Source organism: Diceros bicornis, chromosome X (assembly GCF_020826845.1).
Source record: "Diceros bicornis minor isolate mBicDic1 chromosome X, mDicBic1.mat.cur, whole genome shotgun sequence".
Classification (NCBI taxonomy): Eukaryota; Metazoa; Chordata; class Mammalia; order Perissodactyla; family Rhinocerotidae; genus Diceros; species Diceros bicornis.
Genome location: NC_080781.1, coordinates 100,800,669 through 100,825,253, shown reverse-complemented (window position 1 = coordinate 100,825,253; position 24,585 = coordinate 100,800,669). Strand labels below are relative to the sequence as shown.

Sequence of the window (24,585 nt, the reverse complement as noted above, 5' to 3'; positions counted from 1 at the left end):
TTTCAAAAGATTGTGAAGAAAAAGAGAAGAATAATATGGGACAGAGTCCATGTATGGCCCACAAAGCCTAAATTATTTACTATCTGGCTCTTTAGAGAAAAAGTTCACTGACCTCTGTCCTAGACCAAGGCCCTATCGGTGACTTATACCCCATGAGAGGTGGAGCAGATGAGCTATAGGCTTATGAATGACATGTATATTACAGGTGGATGTTCAGATCGGTGCTCTGAATAGATTCAAAGTCTCCAACTTTCTAATCCCTTTACAGACTTCTAATTTTGGGGTTGGGGGAGCGGGCATACAGCTTTGAGACATAGCACCTGTTTGGGGAATGTACTTTGCCCCTCAGCACAGCCAATTCCGCCACAGAATAAGCCACATAATTTCAGGCTCTCACTGTTCCATCTTCTATCTGATCAGATCATACTATTAACAAAACTGTGTATGTGTGCATTTCCTCACAAGTTTTTCTTATTTTACTCAGGGGCTTCCTGGTCAGAAAGGCTCCAAAGGTGAACCTGTCCTTGCCCAAGGTAGTTTCAAAGGAATGAAGGTAAGAGCATCTAAGGCAGACAACTGAATTCCCCAGGATTGGGCCCCACCTCCAATAAAAACATTTCCAGAACTAGCATCTGTGTCTCTATTTAAGGAGCAGACCAAGCTGGATTTAAAAAGGATCTGGAGCTTTTTGTGGTGGAAACATTGACAGAAATGATTGCAACCATACTGTCAAGGAGATTTGCTTTGTAGGATCTAGACCAAAAATAGGAAACAGATCAGCAAACAAACAGTTTGTGTGGATATCACTTTCTTTGACAAGCCGAGACATTTCCTGGAGGCAGATACTTTTTGTCTGCTCTAGAATCTTTGATGTCTGCATACCTTGGCTTGAAGCCATGTATGTCTCTGCCCATCTCAGCATGGCCACCAGGCCAGGATCCTGGCCCCACCCTTTTCTGTACCTTCACACCAGCCCAGCACCCTAGCTGGGCCCCTGGCTGTCTGTAAAAGTTGCTCATCAACACTGCAGCTGGCTGGAAACTTTGGTTTCTTCCTAGAACTGACAAAAACCTTCTGTATTCTTGTGACTGTACTCTTGGTGTATGCCGCCTGGTATCCTGTGGGCCCTCAGTAAACTCTGATGCCAAATGATTGACCTTATTACCTTGCAGAGTGGAAAGGGAGCCCATCATTTCCCTGGTAGCAGATGGGAATCTATATGCCCAACTTCTGATGGGAAGGTGCACCCGAGCTCACTCAGCTGAGGATGGCACCTTTCTGTCTTCCATCTATGCACAGAGCAAGGAACATTGGAAATCACTTTGGAAGGCAGTGATGGGGGTGGGTGGCTGAGAATTGGAGAAGGTACAGGGTTTGGGCTCTTGGCTATAGGTGCCTTAGCAGAAGATAGAATGTTAGACTTGGAAAGGACTTCATGATTGTCGGATTCATGTTGCTCATGTTACAGATAGAAAAACTGAGGTATACTGAGGCTATGTGACTTGCTCAGAGTCACATGGCCAGTTTGCCGAAGAGCTAAAACCCAGGCAGTGCCCTTTCCATGCTGCAGAGAGCTGATTTTTGACCGTAAGCCAAGTGGGGTAAGACTAGCAGGTGTCAAAATATGGCCATTGTCATAGCAAACATTGATTAAATGGTTTTGCCAAAAATCAAAGAGACCCTGGACCCAGAGGAACACAGCAATTTCCACAAGATGGTTATATTACAGATTCATACAGTGACTTAAGATGCTGCAAAGTAATTAAAACGTAATCAGAGACTGTATGCTCTGTTGATTCTCCCTTGAAATGTCTGATTTGCATTGTATACATATGGGCACAGATTCTCTGGGGATGAAGGCACACGGGAAGGTAGCTTTGCTTTTCCTCCAAAAAGAGCAGGAAAATCACCAGCTTGCAGAAGCAGTTTCTAATTGATAACTTCCTAGCAAAGGTGAAAATTAATTAATCCAAGTAAAATATGAAATCCTGTTTAACCAAGGCTATAATATTTGTCTTCTAGAGTCCAGATTTTTCTTAGGAAAAAAAAGTAAATGGTTGAATATGTTCAATTCATGCATTATTTAAAACACAAGACCTTGACAGATGAGGCCCAAGCTTCAGTGATGCGTTTTTATGCCCAAGAATCTTAGGTCAGTTATCTCTGAAATGCCACAGGCTTAATTTATCAATCTCTTCAGTGTCCTGCCTTTGTCTGTTTCTCAGGGGGATCCTGGACTGCCCGGACTGGATGGAATCACTGTAAGTTATTTATGCATTGAGCTCTCAATGTTTAGTCAACAGTTACTGATGGTCTTTTTTCGTACTTCTATATGGTGTTCGAAGGTCTTTGTAGACCTTCTCAAGGAAAATCCATAGAGTTGAGGTAGAATGGGTCACACTATTGACATTTTCCAGATAAGAAATTACTGAGAGTGTGGACTGTCCACCTCAAGTTACACAGCAGGCAGGCTTTCAGGCCTTAGGGCCTGGGACCTACATACTCCCTGGGATGTATTAGGAAAGAATGTTGCCTTTCATTCAGCAAGCATTTACTAAGCGTTTCCTGTGTGTTCATAGTGCCGTGGGTAAAAAAAAAAGTAGAACACTCTTCCTTAAAAGATATTCCATATAGAAATTCTTTTTAGAGACTCTTAATAATAGTGAGTCCATGAAAGGCCATGACTTGTATCAGTAAGAGCTTTCTTTTTCCTTCACCTTCCACATTGTCATCATTTTCCTTTCAAGTGGCTTAAGAAAAGCCCCTTCTTTCCTCCTTCTTTCCTATATTGAGGATCCTTCTTCTTTCATTCCAGAACAGATATTGAGCACCTACTATCGGCAAAGTGCTACAAGTGATCCCAGAGGCAATGCAGACATGTTCTCTGCACGCTCCCCCCGCAACCCCCAGCATGTGAAAAACTAGTAGGAATGTGGCATGATAATTCCACAACAATTCGAGGAAGAGCTGCTGTCCACCTAAGGATATATCATGAGAGACTTTATGTCTAAGATAGAGAAGGTAGCCTCTGAGAAGTGTGGGTGATGTCCAGGCTGGCTGGTAGTGGGAGGAGGCTTTCTAAACACAGGCAGTAGTGTGAGAAAAGGTAGACAGTAAACAGGATGTATGCAAGCACACATGCAGACAGAGATGAATAAGGACCAAGGGCATACAAGTCCTCTAGAGCTAAACAACATTGGCTTAGATGATGTGTTCACTAAATTTGTAGAGTAATATCCATTGTATTTGCTGCATAGCTTCTTTTAGAGATTCGTTGCCCTGCCTGCAAAGGTACAGTGTTTGTCTACATACACAGGCATGATAAATAAACCACTTAGATTTGGGGAGGGGGAGTTGGTGGCTGAATAAGAGATTTGTGATCAGTAAGGAGACCACAGGTTATTAGTTACTGTCAAAGCAATGTTCTACTATCATACATTCCTGAGGAACCTTTGAACCCCTACTTTCTCTTCCTCCTGTCTAAGGCTCAATTTCACTTTGCCTCTCCATCCCTTACCTAAGCACATAGCACCTTATTACTGCTCCCCCATTTAATTGGGCCATACTTATCTCCATGCCATCTTTCTCTTCATATTTCATCACCTTGCTTTTAATATTGTTGTTATTATTCAGTTCAAAATGTTTTCTAGTTTCTCTTTTTTTTTTATTGAGGTATAATTGACATATAACATTATATTAGTTTCAGGTGTATGACATTCTTATTCAATACTTGTATACACTGCGGAACAATCAATAAGTCTAGTTACCGCTAGTTTCCCTTCTGATTTTGTCTTTGACCCATGGAGATGTGTGTTGTTTAATTTCCAAATATTTGGCAGCTTTCCAGATATCTTTCTATTATTTGATTTCATTGCAGTTAGAGTGCAAATTCTGTATGATTTCAATCTTTTTAAATTTGTTGAGTTTTGTTTTATGGCCCAGCATATGGAACTATCTTGGCGAATGTTTCATATGCACTTGAAGAGAATATGTATTCATTTGGCTGATTTGGGGTATAGTAATCTAAAAACATCCATTAGGTCAAGGTAGTTGATAATGTTGTTTGGATCTTCTATGTCCTTAGCGATTTTTTTGTCTAGTTCTATTAATTACAGAGGGAAGGATGTTAAAATCTCCAACTATAATTGTGGATTTGTTTATTTATCCTTGCAGTTCTTTCAGTTTTTGCTTCATGTATTTTGAAGCTCTGCTATTAGGTGCATACACAGCTAAGACTGTTATGTCTTCTTGATGAATTGACCTATTTTATCATTATGAAATGCCACCTCTTTATCTCTGGTAATATTCTTTGTCTTGAAGTCTACTTTATATAATATTAATATAACTGTTTTGCTTTCTAAGTTTTTGTTTTTTACATCACTTTAATATGAAAATTTTCAAACATAGAGCAAAGTTGAATGAATATTGCAATGAACACCTGTACCATTAATATTTTACTATATTTGCTTTATCCTACTTCTATCAATCTATCCTTCTCTATCCATCCATCAATCCATCTTATTTCTGATGCATTTCAAAGTAAATTGCTGACAACAGTACTCTTACCCCTAAATACTACACATGCCTATCGTTAGCTGGACTTCAAAATTTGTTTACAGTTTTTATGTAAAATTTACATGCAATATAATACACAAATCTTAAATGTCCATTTGCTGAGTTTTGTAAAAAGCTTACTCCTGTGTAACCCAAACCCCTCTTAAGGAGTTTCGTTTATATGGAACATTCCCATCACCTCATAAAGTTCCCTTCTGCCCTTTCCCAGTCAATCCTTACCCCCACCCCACCCCAAAGGCAACCACTTCTGATTTTTTTCCATCATAGATCAGTTTTTCCTATTCTAGAACTTCATATAAAGAGAATAATACAATATGTAGCCTTTGGGTCTAGCTTCTTTCACTTAGCACAATGCTTTTGAGATTCATCCACATTGTTTCATATATAGTAGTTTGTTATTTTTTATTGTTATTTATACCACTGTATGGATATATCCCAGTTTATTTACCAATCCTTGTATCAATGGACACCTGGAACATTTCTAATCTTTTACTATTATGAATAAAGTTGCTATGAACGTTCTTGTGCAATTCTTGTGGACATGTATTTTTATTTTTATCGAGAAACTTCTTGCTTTTTTGACCTTGGTAAAAAACTTGCTTCTCTAGGGGCCACAAGGAGCACCTGGATCTCCAGGGGCTGCAGGACCCACAGGACCACCAGGATCGCAAGTAAGACCAACTTAAATCTACCATGTGATCACAGTATTCACAGGAATGCTTTCCCCACCAGACCATGGGTTAAATGTAAGCCTATGTAAATATAGGCCCTCTTAGTGGAGAAAGGCAGCTTCCATTCTTGGAGGATTAAAGTGATGCATGCTCTTGTAAGGAGCTATTTGTTTGTCTTGTCTTTCTTTATCAGAGTCTTTCTGACCATCCACTCTGTGCCTCCAAAGCCTCCTAGTCTAGCTCAAGCTAAAGTATAGCCCAAGGATGGCAGATACCTGGCACATCTATTGCCACCTTCCACTCCCCTCACCCACGACAGACACTGCTAATTAATCATCCCACCACCACCATCACCCATCCGGAGCACAGAAGAAGTTTCAAAATCCTTTTTAACGCTGCACCTTGGACAGTGCTACCTACCTACCTATCTTTCTGATACCAAACTTATTTGCCAACACCAGTATAGGAAGAACATAGCCAGTCATCTCTGTGGTTGTGAGAAAGTCCTGTCCCCAGATTGTTCTCTCTCCAGTGCATGAAATCCTGCCACTGACTGCTTTGGTTTAGCTTCACCAAAGGTCATCATTTTTAAATTTCTGGCCTATTAGAAGGAAGACGCATGAAGTCTTCACTACCTTAGCATGAATGTGCTTGGTAGCATGGTTGTCAGGTCAATTTGGGAGATTTCAAAGGAGATAAAAAAAGGAATCATGGGAAAGGGAGCTAGAATCTGCTACACCACAGCCAGGCTACAGCAAGGGGGTGGGGAACTTATCTCCAGTCACTCGCAAGATGCCAGGTTATTTTTGGCTGAAACTAACAAGTGCTAACTCTTCCCTTTCATTTTTAACATAGGGTCCTCCAGGCCCCCCCGGTTTCCCTGGTCCTGATGTAAGTATACTTTGTCTTGGGGCATTTGGCCTCCTACCACTAAGTACTCTAGTTTTCCCAGAGATATTCTGGTTTGGTTAAACACACTTTCTGGTAGAAAGACTGCATTACAATTTAAGTTCCTAGACCTTGTTTAGTAATTGATTTTGTTTTTCCTCCCTATATCCCTCTGCCCCAGGGCAATATGGGGCTAGGTTTCCAAGGAGAGAAAGGAGTCAAGGTAAATAGATTTTGGAAAATACAATCTGCATTCCATATGCTCCAAGAAACGTCTCTGGCTGCACACATGTGCCTGCTTATGTAAGGGGATTTGGATCTTTGCCTTGGGAAATGAGCATTTCCCACCCCACACGGATCCTCTGGTAGGGTCCCTTGAGGGCTGCATGTGCACATGCCACACATAGGCTACTGTGGTCTTTTTCCTTCAAAATATTATAGTCTTCCTGCTTCCTACTTGTGAAGTGTGTATGTCTTACAAACACACTCTCTTGAAATATATTCCCTCTTCCTTCCTCCTGGGTATTTCTCTGGTGTTTTATATATTGTGTCACCTTCTCTTCCCTTTTCTCTGCTTCTCCTCTTCCCTCCATCCTTCCTCTTCCTCCTCCATCTCTTCTTCTTCCCTCCTCTTTCTCCTCCTCTCCTCTCTCTGTCTATCTTCTCTGTCTCTCCTCCTTAACCTCTCTTTCACCATTCTCTTTTATTTCCCTTCCCTCATTCTCCTGTTTCCCTCTGTACAAACTGTGTGGTGATTTGGGAGCCTCAAGGGAGACTGGGAGCTTGCCCTCCCCGCTCTTCATGGCTGCCTTTTGTAGAATGCACTGCCTTTAAGGAGGAAATCCAGCCTCCAATGTTCCAACATGAACTTCACTGCCTCTGTTTTTGCTTTTGGCAAGGATTGGACCAATCAGAGTCTGATCACTGCTGCCAAGAGGTGGCTATTCACCTTGTTCAAACTCCTTTTCCACTCTCTTCTGAACACCCTTTCATGCATGACCATGGCAACCGTGAACCTGCAGTTTCCTTTCATGCATCTTGCTTCCTCCCTCTGCAGTGCTGGTACAAAATGCATTGGTCAGACTTATAATTCTTCTCACCCCTTGGCACTGATAGTTTTGTTTCCTCATTGATGTAAGGGTGAGGGTGAGAGTCTATTTGTGAATAGACTCTCCAGAGGACAAACCTACCCTCTGGAGCAATGGTCTGTGTGGTTTCTGCTTTGCTTAACATTCCGTTTGATCTTACAGGGGGATGTTGGCCTCCCCGGCCCAGCAGGACCCCCACCATCTACTGGAGAACTGGAATTTATGGGATTTCCCAAAGGGAAGAAAGGATCCAAGGTAGTGAACATTTAAAAACAGGAAAAATTAATAAGCCCTTTCCTATTAATACTAAATTTGACTCTAATAACCAGACTATACTGGAAGGATAGAGGGTTGTGGGTAATGGATTTTTGTTTGTAAAGGTAACATTTCTTTGTTTTGTCCATTGTGACAAGCTTTCTAAAAAGTCTGTTTTTTATTGTGTGGATATGAGTGTATCTGGGTTTCTGAGTATTTTCATTTAAGTGCTATTTTCTATGTTTCACTTTTGCAGATTCAATTATCAAGATGCTGATTAACTTAAAACAAACATTAAATAGTCAGGTTTTTTTCCTCCTAACTCCCAACTCTCAATACTTATGTTGTCCCCAAAGCACTGTGACAGAACACCTGGGGTATAAATGGTTGCTTTTGAGTTATTTTTTTAAAGAAGTTATTTGCTCTTGAAACTTGACCCTGCAATAGGGTATACTGTCACCAAGTGGCTGTAGATGCCCTAATTCACCTGATCTGAACTACCAAGGCTGAAGCTGTAGACCTGTTCAACTGAGATATTTTATAATCTGTATTTTGGTATGAGTGAGCATACACATGGTTATATTTGAATGGCTGTATGCTGTTAAAGTGTGCAGATATATTTCAGTAACTTGCGTTCCCTTCCTTCCTGGGATTCCCTTAAGTTTTGTGATTTTGTGCCTGTGGTCAAGGGACCCAGGCGGGGGAAGGTGTTTAGTCCCATCTCTTCAATTTTACTTTGTGGAAGCAACAGCTTCAGGCCCTCTCCAGGTTTACCGGAAGTAATCATTGATTTTGGAACAGTTTGGGAGCATACGAAGCATTGCCTGCCTCCCTGATCGTTCCCAAACCTTAGGGAGGCCTTCCATGAGACATATAGGTAAATTAGCATATCAGGGAAAAACAGATTGGAGTGTTATGTGTCCCTATCCAAATTATAATTGTTACTCTTTTCCCAAAACCATTGATTTCTTTTCAGCCTATAATTTGCTACAGGAAATCACACTGAACAGCTTCTTCCACTAGAAAGAGAACAGATGATCATCCTTTCTGTCTCCCAATTATCCTGCGCTTTTGAAATTCTGTTTTAGACAGTTTTCTTTCCCTGCCATGGGCCTTGGTCCTTCCCACACCACCAAGGTCTCCCTAAACTAAGACATCCTAGTGCAGTTACTAGTTGGGGAGCCTAAGGAATCTGCACAACCCTCTGGTGCCCCAATCCTGATACCCCATTGGTTCTCCATGGCCCAGCCCAAGTTTGCTCAAGGGAGCCATCTCTTTTATGTTCACTGCTTCCTGCTGCTACCCATTAAGCTTTGGTTGATTTTCCAGGGTGAACAAGGGCCTGAAGGTTTCCCAGGAACAACTGGCCTTCCAGGTCTCCCGGTAAGTCTCCCTATTTGGTCAACATGTATTCAAGGATCTGATCGGACAAAAGCTATAGCAATAGAAGGCTAACAAGAAGACCTCTGCCTATGGTTATTGTAGAGAATTCCGTCATCTTCATTATTAGAAGGCATTTAAGGAAATGTTCTTGTTTCTCAAATCCATGGGAACATTAGTGTGGTTCTTCATGTGACTATATATCTTAAAGGTTATTAGCTCAAGCTCTAGAATTAAAACAGACCTAGGCTTGACTTCTGGTTTCACCAGTTTCTAGCTATGTGACCTCATACAAGTTTCTTAACTTTTCTAAGCTTCAGTTTTCTAACTTACAAAAAAGGGATAATAATGGGGTGGTTCTAAAAATTAAATGAGATAATATGCATGAAAAGGGCTTAGTACACGCTGGCACTTTTTAACTGTTCAGTAGATGGTAGTTAATCTTAGTGATCCTATCTTCACGTTCCTCTATGCCCTTGTAGCTTAGATTCTTTCACTTAACAAATACCTTTTGAGGGCCCGTATGCGCCAGGCATTCTGCTGGCCTCTGAGGCTACAATAGTAAATAACAATCAAATAAGTAAAAGTCCCTGTCCTTGAGGAGAGTATATTCTAGTGGGGGAGTGAGAGAGGAGACAGACAACAAACAAGTAAACAAATGAATCGAGAACAAGTTCATATAGTGGTGAGTGATACATAGAAGATAAAAAAGGGTAAAGTGACAGAGTGTGGGTGGGGAAGGGGGTGGGCTACTTTGGACAGAGTGGTCAAGAAGGGCCTCTCTGAGGAAGTGCATATTATGAGGGAGCAAGTCGCATGAAGATCGGGAAGAGTGTTTCTGGCTGAGAGAACCACAGGTGCCAAGACCCTGAGGTTGGCAAAAGCTCAGTGCTTTTGAGGAAGAGCAAGAAGGTGAGTGGGTGGAGCAGAGTGAGCCAGGCCAAGAACCAGGCAGAAAGGCAGGAGCCAGATCAGGGAGACCTCTGTAGGTCAAATGTGGCTTTTATGTTAAATGTAATGGGAAGCCATTGGAAGGCTCTGGCTTGTATTTTAGGAAGATCACTTTAGTGGTGATAGGAGTGAGGGATGGAGGATGGAGGGAGGGGAAAACAGAAAACAGAGGCTACTGTAAGAGTCCAGGCAAGAGATGGTGGTGGCTTCAACTAGGGTGATAGCAATGGAAATGGAGAGAAGTGCATGGATTCAAAATGTAAAAAAGTTTCAACTTTTTGTTAGGAAACATTTCAAACATATACAAAGTGGAGAGAATAGCATAATCATCCCCTTGTATAACTATCACCCAGCTTCAATAATTAGCAACTCACAGCCAATCTGAAGCAAATAACAGACATATCATTTCATCATAAATATCTCAGTATTTCTAAGAGATAAGGACTTTTTAAAAAGTGACGATATCATCATCACTAATTAATTATCAGTAATTGACATCAGTTAACAAGTGACAATTCAGATTTATGATTGTCTCATAAATATATTTTTTTATAATTGCCTTGTTTGAATCAGAATCCCACGAGACCCACACATTACATTTGGTTAATATGTCTCTTAAATCGTAAGATGTGGTTTGAAGGAGGAGCTGACAAGATTTTCATGGATTGGGTGTAGGGGTCAGGAGGGAAATGGATGAATCAAAAATGACTAGGCCTGCCCCTGCTTGCTGGCAAAGTGGGGATAGATGACTCCAGTGTGTCCCTGCAGTTTTTTGAAACATTTTGGGTCTTTCCAGGTGGCCAGAAAACAGAGCCAGTAGAGCCAGTGGCACAGGTTGCTTTCATGATGATTCCTCTTACTTCGTAGAAACACAGGGGCACAGAGAATCATCTGTTCAATGTCCTTGATTTTAATCAGCTCAGTATCTAATGAATCAGAAAGGAAGAGAACCCTGATGTTGGAGACACGACACCTGGACTTCAGAACCATCTCTAGCTCTGGGATTTTTTTAAGTCTCTGAACCTCTCTGTGTATCTGTAATATGTCAATGGTCATATCTACTGTTTTGAGGCCCAACTTACAATGTACGTGAAGTTTCTTTATAAAGTATAAAGCTGTGCTGTCCAATATGATAACCACTAGCCACGTATGGCTACTGTGCCCTTGAAATGTAGGTAGTCTGAAATGAGATGTGCCGTAAGTGAAAAATTTGCACCAGATTTCAAAAACTAGGTACAAGAAAAATAATCTAAAATATATCATTAACAATTTTTACTTCAATGTTGAAATGACAATATTTATGATATATTTGGTTAAATAAAATGTTGTTAAAATTAATCTCACCTATTTATTTTACTTTTTTAGTGTGGCTACTGGGAAATTTAAAATAACATAGTGGCTCACGTTTCTATTGGACAGCACAGATATAAAGTACTTTGCAAGTGAGTGGGGAGTAAGATTTGTACCTTTCTTTGTGAGCATTTCACATAGATTCTAGTCACCTCGCGTCATCGCCGTGAGGTAAGCAAGGTGGGTTGGGCTTTTCTCCCCTTACTGATGAGGAAACCATGGCCTGAACAGATGAAGAAGCTTGTCCAGAGTCACACAGCAAGTTATTAGCAGAGCTGAGACTGAAACTCAGCTTTCTTGAATTCTTGCCGATTCAGGGCTTTTTCCCCATACCATACTGCCCCCTACAGTCTAGTTCGTTCTTGTCATGGTGGGGGTGGATTTTATGATCTCCTCTGGTGTTATTGGGTTCACTGGCTCATGCTCCCTCCCTCCCTCCCCTTCCCTTCCCTGTTCTACCTCAGAGGATTTCCCCTGCTGCAATTTCACCCTGTTCCCTTTTGTCCTGTAAAAGAAAGAGAGACTGACTGACAACAATGCACCGTGATAAATTGCAATACCATTTCAAACTTAGTATTTCCAGTGTTTGACAGTGTGGGCTGCAAAATAGAAATCCCAGTTGACTGTAAAGACATCCAACCTGGAAAATGCCTCCCTTTATATAGCACAACATATTTTCAGAGGGTGAGAACCAAGAAACCAGAGTTCTCAGCCCACTTTGGCATGGATTTGATGTGCAACCCTGGCCAAATCATGTAACTCCTTCGCTCCTAATATCTCTATCTGCTTAATGGGAACATTCATAGGTACTTTATGTGCCTTCTGACAGAAAAGTTGTGAGAAGAAAGGCGGTAATGTGTTTGAGATACTCTCCGCTTTTCAGAGGAAACACACTTCTCAAATCCAAAGCACTCACATCGGCTTTCAATTATCCATACTCAGTGAGAAACCAGGCAGCAGTTGAGGATGGAAATCTCTAGGGGATCCAAAAATGTTCCCTTTAACCATTTGTTCACCTTCCATCTGAGCCCAGATCTTTGCAGGAGCTGCTGACAAGTGGCCAACCTGATAGATTTATGCCTCCCCTTCTATCTCTTGCCCCCTCTGCAGTGACTGAACATCCCTGATTTTCTAGCTCAGCCCCAGCTTCACACATTTCACCCCATTGTCCCCAGCAGCACACGCACGCACACTTGTAGGTCACAGCTACTCCCATGGAGATTGTCAGAGAGAATCATATACTTGTGTGCCCTCTGTCCAAGGCACCAGCAAACACAGAGTAAGGCAAAATGGAAGAGATAGGGGGAGGGAGAAGAGAAGAAACTGGCAAATCCTGAGGAGGTATGTATTGAGTGGATCTGAGGCAGCTACCAAGCAGGTGGGGTTCTCCTTCAACTGAGCACAGGCTTTCCAGGGACTCCAGGTAGGTCCTTTGGAGGAGGAACCCCAGCTTGACAGACTTAAGCTAGGCCCTGGGCCCCGATGCCCTGAGGGGCAATAGCAGCAGTGTGACATGGTCAGAGTTTACAAGGAGACTCAACTTTCCTAACCTCTCCAGTTTCAAATCTCAAGTCACCCTTGCAGTGCCAAGCAGAACAGATTTCTGCAGTTTAGCTTCCAAAATCTTACCACAAGTCACTCCCAGCCCCTCCTGCGTGGACTCACTCCCCCTTTTCACGCTCCAGCCTCCCTCCTGCCTTCCCCAGTTAGAGAAGCTGCCCTTGTTGTCCAGGTGGCCTTAGCCCATCTCCATTATCTTGACTGGGGCACTAAGGAGCCTGCTTTGGGCTGGGGGAGAAGCTCAAGCAGAGGGTGAATGTGCTGGCAGCCTGCCTCTCAGGTGAGCATGCCTCTGAGGCCCCATGGCCAGAGTGTCTTTCACTGAGCAATGGGGCCTGACACCCCCCAGTTCCAGCCTAGTGTTTGCAGCTTGCCTTTTTCTTGTATCACCCTCCTCATCCTGCCTCAGTGACTACGTCATCCCCCCTCACTCCTGGCCACGTGACTGAAGTTGAGTTTTTGCAGAGCCACTAACATCCTTGAACCAAAAATATCAGGAGACCAGGGCCCTAGAGAGCAGACCTGTAAATAGCTAAGCTAGTGCTCCAGTGAGGCTTTCCCGGCCATGGGTAAGAAGGGGTGTGGAAGCGGTGGGTGCAGGACAACTTATGATGAGGACTGAGTGTAACAGGGCCGGGTCCCAGGACATCTTGCTAGAACAGCTTATTCAGCAGGGCCCTGTACAGTGCCTCCCTGCTCTGGGAGACAAGCTGAGCCTACCGCTCAATATCTTGCCAAGCCATTTACATTTTTATTGGCTTTAACCCACACACACATTACTTTCTTTAATTTTTTCCTTTTTAATCTTTGTGTGTATTTATTTTTGTTCACAATGTAGTACAACCTCTCAGACCATCTCTCTGAGAAAGCAGGAGTCCAGAGGCTCTTTCTGCTTTCTGAAGAAAAAGGACAAGGCCCCCTGGTCTTTACAACTGTGGGCAAGATAGGTGAGAGGCATGAGATGGTTCCTGGAAATTCTTTCCTTCACCCTTTGCAACAGTTTTGTTCTCTGGGTCATTAATCCATTTAATTTCAACAAGTATGTATTGGACCACCTTATATGTGTTCAGCCTGCAGTAATGAGCCTTGGAGGAGACTGAAGTGAGTGCAGTCTTTAGACCTTCTGCTTACAGACTTTCATATATAACCCATTTTAGCACATTAAGATTTGGGGCAGCATGAGCTGCCGTAGCCTCCATGAACAGGCCAGGGAAGGCTGCATGAAGTGTTTGACTTCAGAGGCCAATAGACACATTCCACCAGGTGGCAGCATGCCTTGGGTTCCAATTTGAGATGCAGAACTAAGATTTCAAATAAGTTTGCATTCAGTTTGACCCACAGGCCTTTCAAATAGAAATCCTATTCAGCATGAAGTGTGAGCTGTTTGACCCACAACTTTAGATGTAGAAAAGAGAAAAGGCAAGTAGCAATCAAAGCCTGCTTTTGAATTGGACCCTTCACAGGCACACACTTTCCCCCCAATAAAAAGACAAAACAAACAACCCACATTTAAAAAAAAAAAACGTTGGGCCTAGAAAGCTAAGGGCTATTCAGCGAGCTTTCACTACCCATGGGAATGCTCTGAGTATGTAAGAGCAAGAAAAAACTACAAATGGGATTGGAGCAGTGCCTTCACAACCAGCTGAGCCAGGTCACAGCAAGAGGACAACAGGAGATGTGCCTCAACATTCAGCGTCTTTCATAAGCTTACATCTAGGAAAGCTTCTCTGCCTCGTTTACTCTCACAGTAGGCCTAAATGTTGTTTGCCAAAATCTATGCTCCAGAAAGTGCAGTTTTAAAGAATAACAGCAAAGTGGCCTCAATTAAGTGTGCCATGAAAGACTTGATCCACTTTAGTAATGAACTCTTCTGTATCTCAGGGGCCCAGGATATGCTTCTCTTGGACCCAGAGAGGAGGAAGCTCTTTCTCACTAACTCTGATTTTTAGATTTCTGCTTGTCCCTAGAGAATCCCCAAGTCATATCCAGGGCTGCAAGCCCTCACCTCCTGTAAGCAGTGCAAGAGGGGTTGGTGACCATCTCATAGTCCCCTTTGGAGTGCTTCTAGGGCCTGCAGGGTTCTAGACCATGCCTAGATAGAAATACTCTTTCCCACTGAAGAGGATGTTGCAGTCATCGTGTCTCCAAAGGGCAGAAGCTCTTCCTTCTAGTATTGACCCTCAAGGATTAACACAATTCTCCATTTGAGGGTCAAAGAACCAAGCTCCTAGATGGTGGAAGGCAGCCTGTTCTCATGGAAAGGGCCCTGGAATGGAAGTCTGAAGACCTGGCTGCCTCACTGATTCTGTAACCCATACAAGATGCTTAGCCCTTTGAGTGTTAGTCTTCCCATCTGTAAAATCAAATATTTAATCATTTCTATGCTGTTAGTCATGTTGCTATAAATACATGTAGTAGTGTTTGGGGGGAGAAGATATTACTTCTAGAACCCACAGGGAACCTTGAATGAATGGTCCAAATTATATTCAGGCCCTGTGTGTTTCTCAGGCAGTGACAAGAGACTCAGCATGGTGAGCCTCCCCATGCGGAGCTGGCTAGAAATTACCTCCTTGCTTTGGATGGAGCCAGGAGACCTATGAGGAAATGAATAACTTGTGGTTTCTTTTTTCCTTTAGGGATTTGGAACTGCTGGAGAAAAAGGAGAAAAGGGAATCCCTGGTTTGCCAGGACCTAGGGTACGCACTTGGAATATTGCTTGCCTGGGTCTGTCAAGTCACCTGGTCCATTTTCTTTCCTGTTTGCATTTTATGTTGTGTAACTTGATGGCCACCTAAGCTTCCCTTGTTTCTCTTCCTCAACCCTCTGGCAGGTCCCCAAGACCTCCTCCTCTCCAGTTTGCCTCATTCCCTTGACTTAGTGGCTCCCTTGAATAAGGAATGATGTACTCCCTACACTAGGTGGCTCCTCAACCTATTTACTCTCCTTGTCCTCCTGTATAATTGTCTTCTAGGCTAAAGAATGATGTGAATGTTGTCTTGCTTTCATTCCATTCTATCCTGAGAGAATGTGGGCAAGCGTTGGGGGGTTGCAGGAATGAAAGAGGACCAAGTGCAATCTTTATAGGCCAGAAACAAGCCTCGGAAGTTCTAGAACATAGTGAGTGACGTCTGGAGTCAACAGTTTCCAAAAATAATCTCACTTCAAGTGGAGAGATAACTGTTAGCCTCTCTGATTCCTAGCTTCAGGCACTTAGATCTTAGGCTGAAAGCAGTTGGCTAACCTTAGCCTTAAAGAAGTAACATTTTAGAGAATTGTGTTTTAGCTTGGTGATGAAGCCTGTTAAGAGTCTTTTGAGTATTCAGCAATGTTCATCCATTACCCCGCCGTTTCTTTCTCTACTTTTCCCTACTCCCTTGTGTTGAAAACACATAATCACCAGCAGAGAATGCATTTGGGGTGAGAGACAAGAGGCCCTCCCACAATCTATTTCAAAATCTCATGACTTGGAACTAATGCAGACTAAGTATAATACCACCCAGCCCTTCTACCAAATTCCACCCAGTACTTAAAATGTTTCCATTTATTTAGCTCTTTAAAAATGCTCTGTGTGGCTATTAAGCCTGATGGATTAGTGTTTAGAAAGAAGTCATTAAGCCAGGTCTAGGAACATTCTCTTACCTGATTTTAGGAGCCGCTAAATCCTGAACTCAGTTGGATACCTTTGTTATGTAAGTCTAGCGGCTTTCCCTAGTGTGGGCTATTAATCTTTCTAAGGTGCCTCTGTTCTCTTTACAGGGTCCCATGGGTTTAGAAGGAGTCCAAGGCCCTCCAGGGAGTCAGGTATTTTGGTTAATATCATTAATGCCGTGGTGTATAAAATCCTAATCAAAAGGCCCCCTTGCTTTACTTAACATGGCCATCAATCCAAAGGGAGACACTGCCTATAACGCAAATTGTCCACCTCCCTTTTATTGGTATAATCTCAGCTGCTCTCTTCTTTTGTTTTCACCAAAGAAGATGAGCATCCAGTGTTAAGTTGATACTTAACACTCATGCCATGATGCAGTCATACTTCTTTATCAGGGCCTAGCAAGGCCAGCCTGCTTGTATTCATCTCTAGCCTTGTGGCCCTTGTACCTCCTAACAAGCAGGTTGGCTACCTAGTGCTATCTTGCCATCTGGGACATTTTACAGCTTCCAGAGTCAGGTAGAATCCATATATACCCTGGAATGCCAGCCAAGATCCCTGTGCCATTTGCCCTGGCCTAATCCAAAGACCAGCCCCTCTTATGCTCTTAGACACTCAACTTAGTTGTAACTGTGTTTCTGTCACAGGGCAAGAAGGGGTCCTCAGGTTTCCCTGGGCTTAATGGATTCCCAGGAATTAAGGTAACGTTGTTGGGAAATGAAAATCCAGGATTGGGGAGGTGGAAGCAGGAAGAATTACCATAAATGCTGTTCAGTCCATTTGGGCTGCTATAACAAAATATCACAGACTGAGTGGCTTATAAAAAAACAGAAATTTATTTCTCACAGTTCTGGAGGCTGAAAGTCTGAGATCAGGGTGCCAGTATAGTTGGGTTCTGGTGAAGGCCCTCTTCCAGCTTGCAAACTGCCTACTTTTTGCCATTTCCTCACGTGGTAGAAGGGGCGAGCTAGCTCTCTGGGGCCTTTTTTATAAGGGCACTGATCCCAATCATGCGGGCTCTGCCCTCATGACCTAATCACCTCTCAAAGACCACACCTCGTAATACCTACACCTTGGGCCTCAAGTTTTCAACATGAATTTGAGGGGAACACAAACATTCAGACCACAGCAAATGCCTACACACGAGATGAAGTATTTTTTAACATTTTGACATTTTAGATATCACTCTTTTCACTTGAAATGCATGCAACCTACTTGGAACACACAAAGCTGATGAGCATTCCCTAGATGCTACTTGACCAGTGGTAGACTAAAAGGGTAGGGATGCTATAGGAGCAAATCCATCCCTACAGGGAGGAATATTTTATTATTGGCATTGTTTAGAATTGCCAACTTTGCAGTTTTATTATAGTTTTTAAATTCTCTACAAACAGTGCATCCCCTTATTGCCTGCACCTGGGGCAGATAGATAGTTCCCACCACCCCACCCTGGAGATGCCACTATATCTGATTCTGGTACCTGAGTCCCTTTTCTGGGAGAATTAAGACTCCTTTGACGTCTTCTGCCTGACATCACCCACTAACAAGAGCAGTGACAGTAGCAGAGTCCCAGGTCTGCTGAGAGTAGAAAAAAAGTTGAAACTCTGCTCCCTCCTTAGCACCTCTTGGGTGCAGCCACGTTGTCTATTTCTGTGACATGTTTCCCAGGCCCCGAAGCAGATTATCCTAGAGTCATGTTGCAAAATAAAATTGAGATCCCTTGTCCTTGACAGGTTTGCAATTGAGTGTCAAGCCTCTGGCCTGCCAGTGTCGCCTTCATCTTGAATTTATTGGACTTTGAAATTAACTTATGAACTATTTGGCCTTGGAAATTAGGGGTTACAGAAGAAGGAACTTTTAATTTTCCTGGGGAATGGCTTTGAGGGCACATAGATCTTGGGTGATGAGGTCACAGAAATATTTGTATTTAATGTATTTAATGTTTGCAGGGCGAAAAAGGTGGCATTGGTCTGCCAGGCCCAGATGTTTTCGTCGATACAGATGGTGCTGTGATTTCAGGTGCAAATTTTCATTGATTTGAGTGGAGAAGAAAAGATAGAGAGTTAAATTCTATATCCCCTGTAATTGTTAAAAGGATATTTTGTCAGCCACTGGATTGCTGCTAAACCCGATACTCCCAAGCGTCCTGAACTTGGGGAACGAAGCAAACTCCAATATCCTGGGCAAAGCCTCACCCCCCATTTCTGTGTTGGGTCCACCAAGACTAGGATTTGGACTGGCCTGGGCCTGGATTTGCTAAAAATGGTTCCCCTAGTGATGCTTGGGGAGGGATTGATATCATCTCCAGCTAGGCTGACTTCAGCCTGATACTTTGGCACACTCAGGGTCTCCTCTACATGATCCCATGCATGCTTGAGCTTGGCAATTTCATAGGAAGTGGAAAAGTATCTTTGGCTAGAGGAGCAAGTGGTTGACAGCCCTCAACAGTATGATGCTTTGAAAGTTTGTCTTCACCTCTCCTGGTTCTAGTTACTGTGTGTGCCCATCTCTTCCCTTTGCCTTCTGCAAAGGTCCAGATGCGCAGTGTCTCCAGCTACTTCTTACTTGATCAAAAGCTTCTACTATAGTGCCTTTTCCCCCTGGGGTCTCCTAACTTATCCTTCTCATGCCCATGCCCTGTCTGGTAAACTCATTGAAGCCGAGGTGTTAATGGTTGACAGCAGCTTCCTGTGTTCCACTCCCGGGAAACCTATGTATATAACATGAATAGTAGACTTCAACACCTTAACCCAAATGGTGGACATTTGAGGCATTACAACAGATCAGTAGTAGTGGAAGAACATTCCTAGTACTTGCCAGATCTTACCACAGAAAGCAAGCCCTGGTCAGACCAGTTCTGAACACTAGTGGAGCCTTAGCTGAAGTAGGCCCATCATCACATGAGGTCATTAGCACCTGGGAGACCTATGAAGGACAAGAAAGGCATTTCTAACCTGAGGACATCTTGCAACTCTTGTTAGGCATTTTGTGGCATTTGTGGGCCTCCTCTGGGTTTGCTTACTGCTTTTTTTTTTTTTTCATTCCAATGTCAGGTTATCCCGGAGACCCTGGTATGCAAGGCCTCCCAGGCCTTAAAGGAGATGAAGGTATCCAGGGCCTGCCTGGCCCTTCTGGCATCCCTGGCTTACCAGCTTTACCAGGTGAAACAAACTAACCCACCCTCTGCACAGATCAGTCCTCTGTCCATTCTGGTGCCCAGCATCCCCTTCTATACCACTGATCTGGTTACATACCTAGCCAAAATCAAAGGAAAGATAGAGTATAGTCAGAAGGCTCCCCACTGAGCCCATAATGTATATGAGGGTGGAGCCTTGGTAAGCAGCTTTCTTTTGGCCTCAATAATGTACCATTGCTAAACAGGCAATCCCAGACTGGCATTGAGGTTTGCAGCAACCAGAGTAGGCCTGGGTTGGACTGCCAGAGCCCTGCCACTCTTCTGTGGATGTGCCATCCCAGTTGATGCTTGCCAGAAGGGGCTAACAAAAGCCCAGAGGAAAGTTTGTACCCAGACTCTCACTCTATGCTTAACTCAGGCACTAAATGGCCCCAGGATTCTATGGATGACACCCTTGAAACAATCGTCGGAGGGGCACACCCATGTATCATTCTATAGTAGTAAACAGAGAAAGGGCATGCCAGAGTCTGGGAGGCAGTGATGTCCCAAATATAAAGCCTCAGACTGTACTTTTAAAAGCACTAGTTTCCAAATTCCTTGGAGATGGGCCTCTGTAAGGATACCTGTGCTTTTAAAGCACCTACTTGGAGGAGGTGCTGATCCCAGCACCAAGGTGGAAAAAAATCAAGAAGTGGGAGGCTGGAGATGCAGGTTTCCCTCTCAGGTTTGCCACTAAGAAGCTCTGTGCCCCATGTTTCCTCATGTCTTTGGGCCTCAATTTCCCAAGAGGTTAGGCCAGAGGATTCCTGAGGACCCTTCTAACTCTGATACAAGAGAAGGGCAAATGCTTTCTCAAATTCTTCCCTTTGAGTTAGTTTTCCAACGTATGCCACTGATTGGAATACCCCTGAAGAGTAGGATGATATGATTAGCATTTTTGTGTGGGCTTATCCTTCCAGGTGTCCCAGGTGCCCTAGGGCCCCAGGGAGTTCCAGGCCTGAAGGGAGATCAAGGAAACCCAGGCCGCACCACAATTGGGGCAGTTGGCCTCCCTGGCAGAGATGGCTTGCCAGGCCTACCAGGCCTACCAGGCCCACCTGGTAAGTTCATTTCTCTCTTTAGTCTTGAGACTCAAGTGTGACCCAGACTGCAGAGCAGTCATAATTTTTGAGAGAGGGAGCATTTCACAGGTGAAACAGCTAAGCCAGGACACATGATAACTGCAGAAGGGTAGTGATGACGCCCCGATCCTCTCTGAGTCAGACTCCTTCTTCTACAGGTTAGTGACCACAACAGTCAGTGTTCATCAAGGAATAAGCAAGCTAGAGCCATCTTGGTGACCAAACATTACCTAATGCCTTCCGACTTTTGTACTCATTTCATCCCACTCTTCACTGTTCTCAGCCCCGAGGCCTCTGATCTTGCAGCTCCTGAAGAAGAAGCATTGGCTCTTTCAACCTTTCCCTGGTCTTCAGGGCTCCAGTGGAGTGGGCTGAGAGCCTGAGAAATGGGAAGCTAAGCCTGGATGCTCAAGGTGGCTGCTAAAGCCTCCACAGGGCTTATTCTCCTTAGATCTTCTACTTAAGTATAGGATTCTAGATTCTAAGAGAAAGGCTGGAAATATGGCCAGCATGTTGCTTTTAAATTCCATGACCACTGCATCTTGCATCCGTTTTCTCTTTTGTCCTAAGAGGACTTTCTGGGATAGACATTGGGACTGCTGAGTTACTGAAGCTGCCTTGGTCATTCCTGTGTCCCCAGTGTCTAGTCTAGTGTCTGGAAAATAGTAGACATTCTGTAAGTAGTAGTAGAGTGAATCGAGCCAACAGAGCATAGACTTACTGCAGACTTTGGGTCCCTGTCTTGGATTTTTTTTTTTTTTTTGGTCTCTGCTCTGGTTGTTAAGCCTCGAGGATCCAGGCCTTGGTGACTGAGATGCTGTGCTGAGTCAAATGAGCCCAGGCTCACGTAATGTGCCAATTTTTTATGTTTCTTTTTCCTGAAGGTCCAGCATTTGAGAGTAGAACCCTACAGAACAGAGAGCCAGGGTTCCCTGGGCTCCGAGGAGAACGAGGTCCAAAAGGAAACCCAGGCCTCAAAGGAGTAAAAGGTGATTCTGCCCCCTTGGGTTTCTTTGTTCCCCAAACTCCATGGAAAAGGCTTTCTGGGGAAGGAGCAAACCAACAGCCTTGGGAACCTGAACAGAAGCAATCTTGGATCTTGATTGGGGATTTGATTATAGGAATGTTGGAAGTGCTATATTTGGGGCTCTAAGACTGAGGCTGGTAATTGAGGTCACACAGGACAAAGTGGCTCGCAGGTTGCTCTTCCTACCCCTCCACCTTCAGAAGCTATTGCCAGTAGCCCAGGGTGTTAACCAGCACATGCTGTAGCCCCTCCCAGTTTGCGAGGCCAAGGCTGGAGGTCATTTATCATTACCTTTAGCCTGAAGGAAAAGACTAAACAGGTCAGGACCTGGCACTCTGAAAAAGCCAACTGGCTCCAGGAAAACAACTCCAGTCCCCACTGTTGTTGAAGGACTGATTGATTACCCCAGCCTTCGGCTGCATGCTTTCTCTATCTTCTTGCTGCTTTTGGGTCATTCCTCCATTTCATACTCTAAGGGGAAGATGCTAAAGCTCAAATAAATCAACTCATTATAGTTGCAGCCCAGGCCAGGGTGGAGGAAGAGGTGAAAGTATTAACTGAAGAGAGGTTTGGGGATGGCCTGGGGGTTTCAGATACCTGAGATCTTTCCTCTTCTCTCAAGGAATTAACAGCTCTCCTCAACCTCAAACAGAGAGGTCCTGACTTACTCCTCTCCTTTCTCATTGCTCTATCATAAAATGTCACTACCTAAGTATAGGAGCTAGTTCAGAAGTTTTTGAAAGCCCCATCTCTACTATTGAGATCCAAGGAAGACTATTTTGGAGGAAAGGACATTAAACTGCAAGTCTTGACTTAGGATGTTAACCTTGGCCCTTCCCTGACTCACTACAGAGCTAGTTTACTTCTTGAAACCATTCTCATTCCTAAAACAGGGACAACTCTAACACTTCCCTTCTATATTCCCATGGGGCCAAAAGGTTTTTTTCTAAGTCTAGAGTAGTGATAGTCATTCTCAGGCTTCATTGTACATGAGAATCACCTAGGAGAGATTACTAAAAATTAGATTCTTAGGTCTAGCCTCCTGAGAATCTGATTGATTAGACCTGGGGAGAGGACCAGCAAGCTGACTTAGAAACAAGCATCACAGGTGACTCATGCAGGAGGTCCGTGGCTCACACTTGAGAAATGCTCATTTGGAGAACAGACTGTTCTCTCAGAGTTTCAGGGATTATCAATTTTCTAAAAGTAAGAAGAGGCCCTTCAGGATCTTAGGAGAACTCAGAGTTGCCTATGTTGGCCCAAATTCTCATTTTCTAGACCATAAGCATAGAAGGTATAGGTGGCTGGGCTATAGAACTAATGATTCCTTGATACCTCTTCAAAGGTGCTTTGCTGAACCCTATCATCAATTGATTAGGCATTTGTCTCTGTGTATAAAAGATAGAGGAAAAGACATTTTGGTGAAGAGAACCTTTGAGTGGCTTGGATTCCAGACTCTCAGTTGGTAAATGTAGGTCAGTGGTTCTCAACTCTGGCTGCACATTAGGCCCACTGATGGCTGGGCCCCATCCCACACTAATGAAATCCAAATCACTAGCACAGATGTACTTTGATGGAGCGTGAACTTAGTTCATTTGAGTCTGTTCTCTGCAGGCCTTTGGGTTTCCTCTGTTGATGTTCAGTGTCACAAATTACCACTGTCAGATCTTTCTTCTTCTTGGAAAGATGGCCCACTTTGTTTAATGTTGTCTTTTTCCCCCCCAGGACACTCAGGATTTTGTGCTTGTGATGGTGGTGTCCCTAACACTGGACCACCTGGGGAGCCAGGCCTGCCTGGACCACCAGGTCTCATAGGCCTTCCAGGCCTTAAAGGAACCAGAGGAGATCCAGGCTCCGGGGGCACACGCGGCCTCTCAGGGGCTCCAGTAAGTCTTACCAAACTTTGGCCCTGAGGGAGCAATGGGAGCTTTCAAGTGCCCCTTACTCCTCAGCAATCGCTTTCCTAAAACATGTAAAAGAAAGATGGGGATAAAACAAAGCTTCAGGTTTTTCATCCATAATATGAAGAAATCAGACTAGATGATCTCTAAAGTCCCTTTCTGCTTTAACCTACCTATGTTCCCTTCCTTTCTCCCTCTCTTCATCCCTCCCTTTCTTCCACAAAATTATTTACATCTGCCTAGCACTGCTCTGGGCATTGAAGATAAAATTAGAATTAAGACAAAATTACCATCCTCAAAGATTTTAAAATTTAGAAAGGATAATAAAATAAATGGGCAATTATAATCTAAGATGACGACATAATCAAGTGCCCAGAACAGTGACAAAATGTACCCAGGACCTTCTTTAGGTCAGACCTATGCTAGGTACCAGAATTCTGTGAAGTCTTCATCTCCTGATCCTTTCCTTTTGTCTCTTCGTCAGGGTTTATTTGGGCCTCAAGGTCCTCGGGGCCCGAAAGGAGAGAAAGGAGAAGCAGCTCTCAGTACAGGATCTGGGATGCCAGGAGACCAGGGTGATCCTGGGCCCCAGGGGCTCCCTGGTGAGACGGGAGCCCCAGGCAAGGACGGAATACCAGGTTTACCAGGTCTGCCAGGCCTTCTGGTAAGTTGATCATTCCTGGGTGATTAGCTCTACAAATCCTCACACCTGACTTAGGGGGAGTTTCTGATGGCCACTAGACCATGAGACAGGGCAGAGCAGAGAGTCCAGAACTTCTCTTCCTGCCTCTGCCCCTGACACTTTTTGCTCTGTGCTTCTCCTTTCTGTAAAATGGGAATTTTTTCTCAGAATGGGTTATTGTCTCAGTTGATAAATGCTAGTAACAATTGACCATATCACTTAAAATGTTTCAGCTTCTCAGTGACTTTCCCTTGCAAGCTGCTTTCTGTGACCCCAAGGGTTGTTATCCTGCTCCTCTTTCCTGCCCCCTTTAGAACCTTTTGCATTATCAGGTCACCTAGACTTGACGAG

At 43.7% G+C, this 24,585-nt stretch overlaps 1 protein-coding gene across 2 annotated transcripts in view; it reads left to right on the top strand.

Moving 5' to 3' along the window:
- COL4A6 (collagen type IV alpha 6 chain) overlaps positions 1-24,585 on the top strand; it is a 258,501-nt gene that overhangs the window by 203,116 nt on the left and 30,800 nt on the right. For both annotated transcript variants that reach the window (XM_058536482.1, XM_058536481.1), the window contains exons 7-22: positions 485-553; positions 2,226-2,261; positions 5,184-5,246; positions 6,102-6,137; positions 6,316-6,357; positions 7,385-7,477; positions 8,807-8,860; positions 15,355-15,414; positions 16,475-16,519; positions 17,015-17,068; positions 18,317-18,386; positions 19,421-19,528; positions 20,463-20,603; positions 21,509-21,613; positions 23,377-23,537; positions 24,037-24,216. In XM_058536482.1, the coding sequence (XP_058392465.1) occupies positions 485-553; positions 2,226-2,261; positions 5,184-5,246; positions 6,102-6,137; positions 6,316-6,357; positions 7,385-7,477; positions 8,807-8,860; positions 15,355-15,414; positions 16,475-16,519; positions 17,015-17,068; positions 18,317-18,386; positions 19,421-19,528; positions 20,463-20,603; positions 21,509-21,613; positions 23,377-23,537; positions 24,037-24,216 (1,317 nt within the window). The remainder of the gene's footprint in view (positions 1-484; positions 554-2,225; positions 2,262-5,183; positions 5,247-6,101; positions 6,138-6,315; positions 6,358-7,384; positions 7,478-8,806; positions 8,861-15,354; positions 15,415-16,474; positions 16,520-17,014; positions 17,069-18,316; positions 18,387-19,420; positions 19,529-20,462; positions 20,604-21,508; positions 21,614-23,376; positions 23,538-24,036; positions 24,217-24,585) is intronic.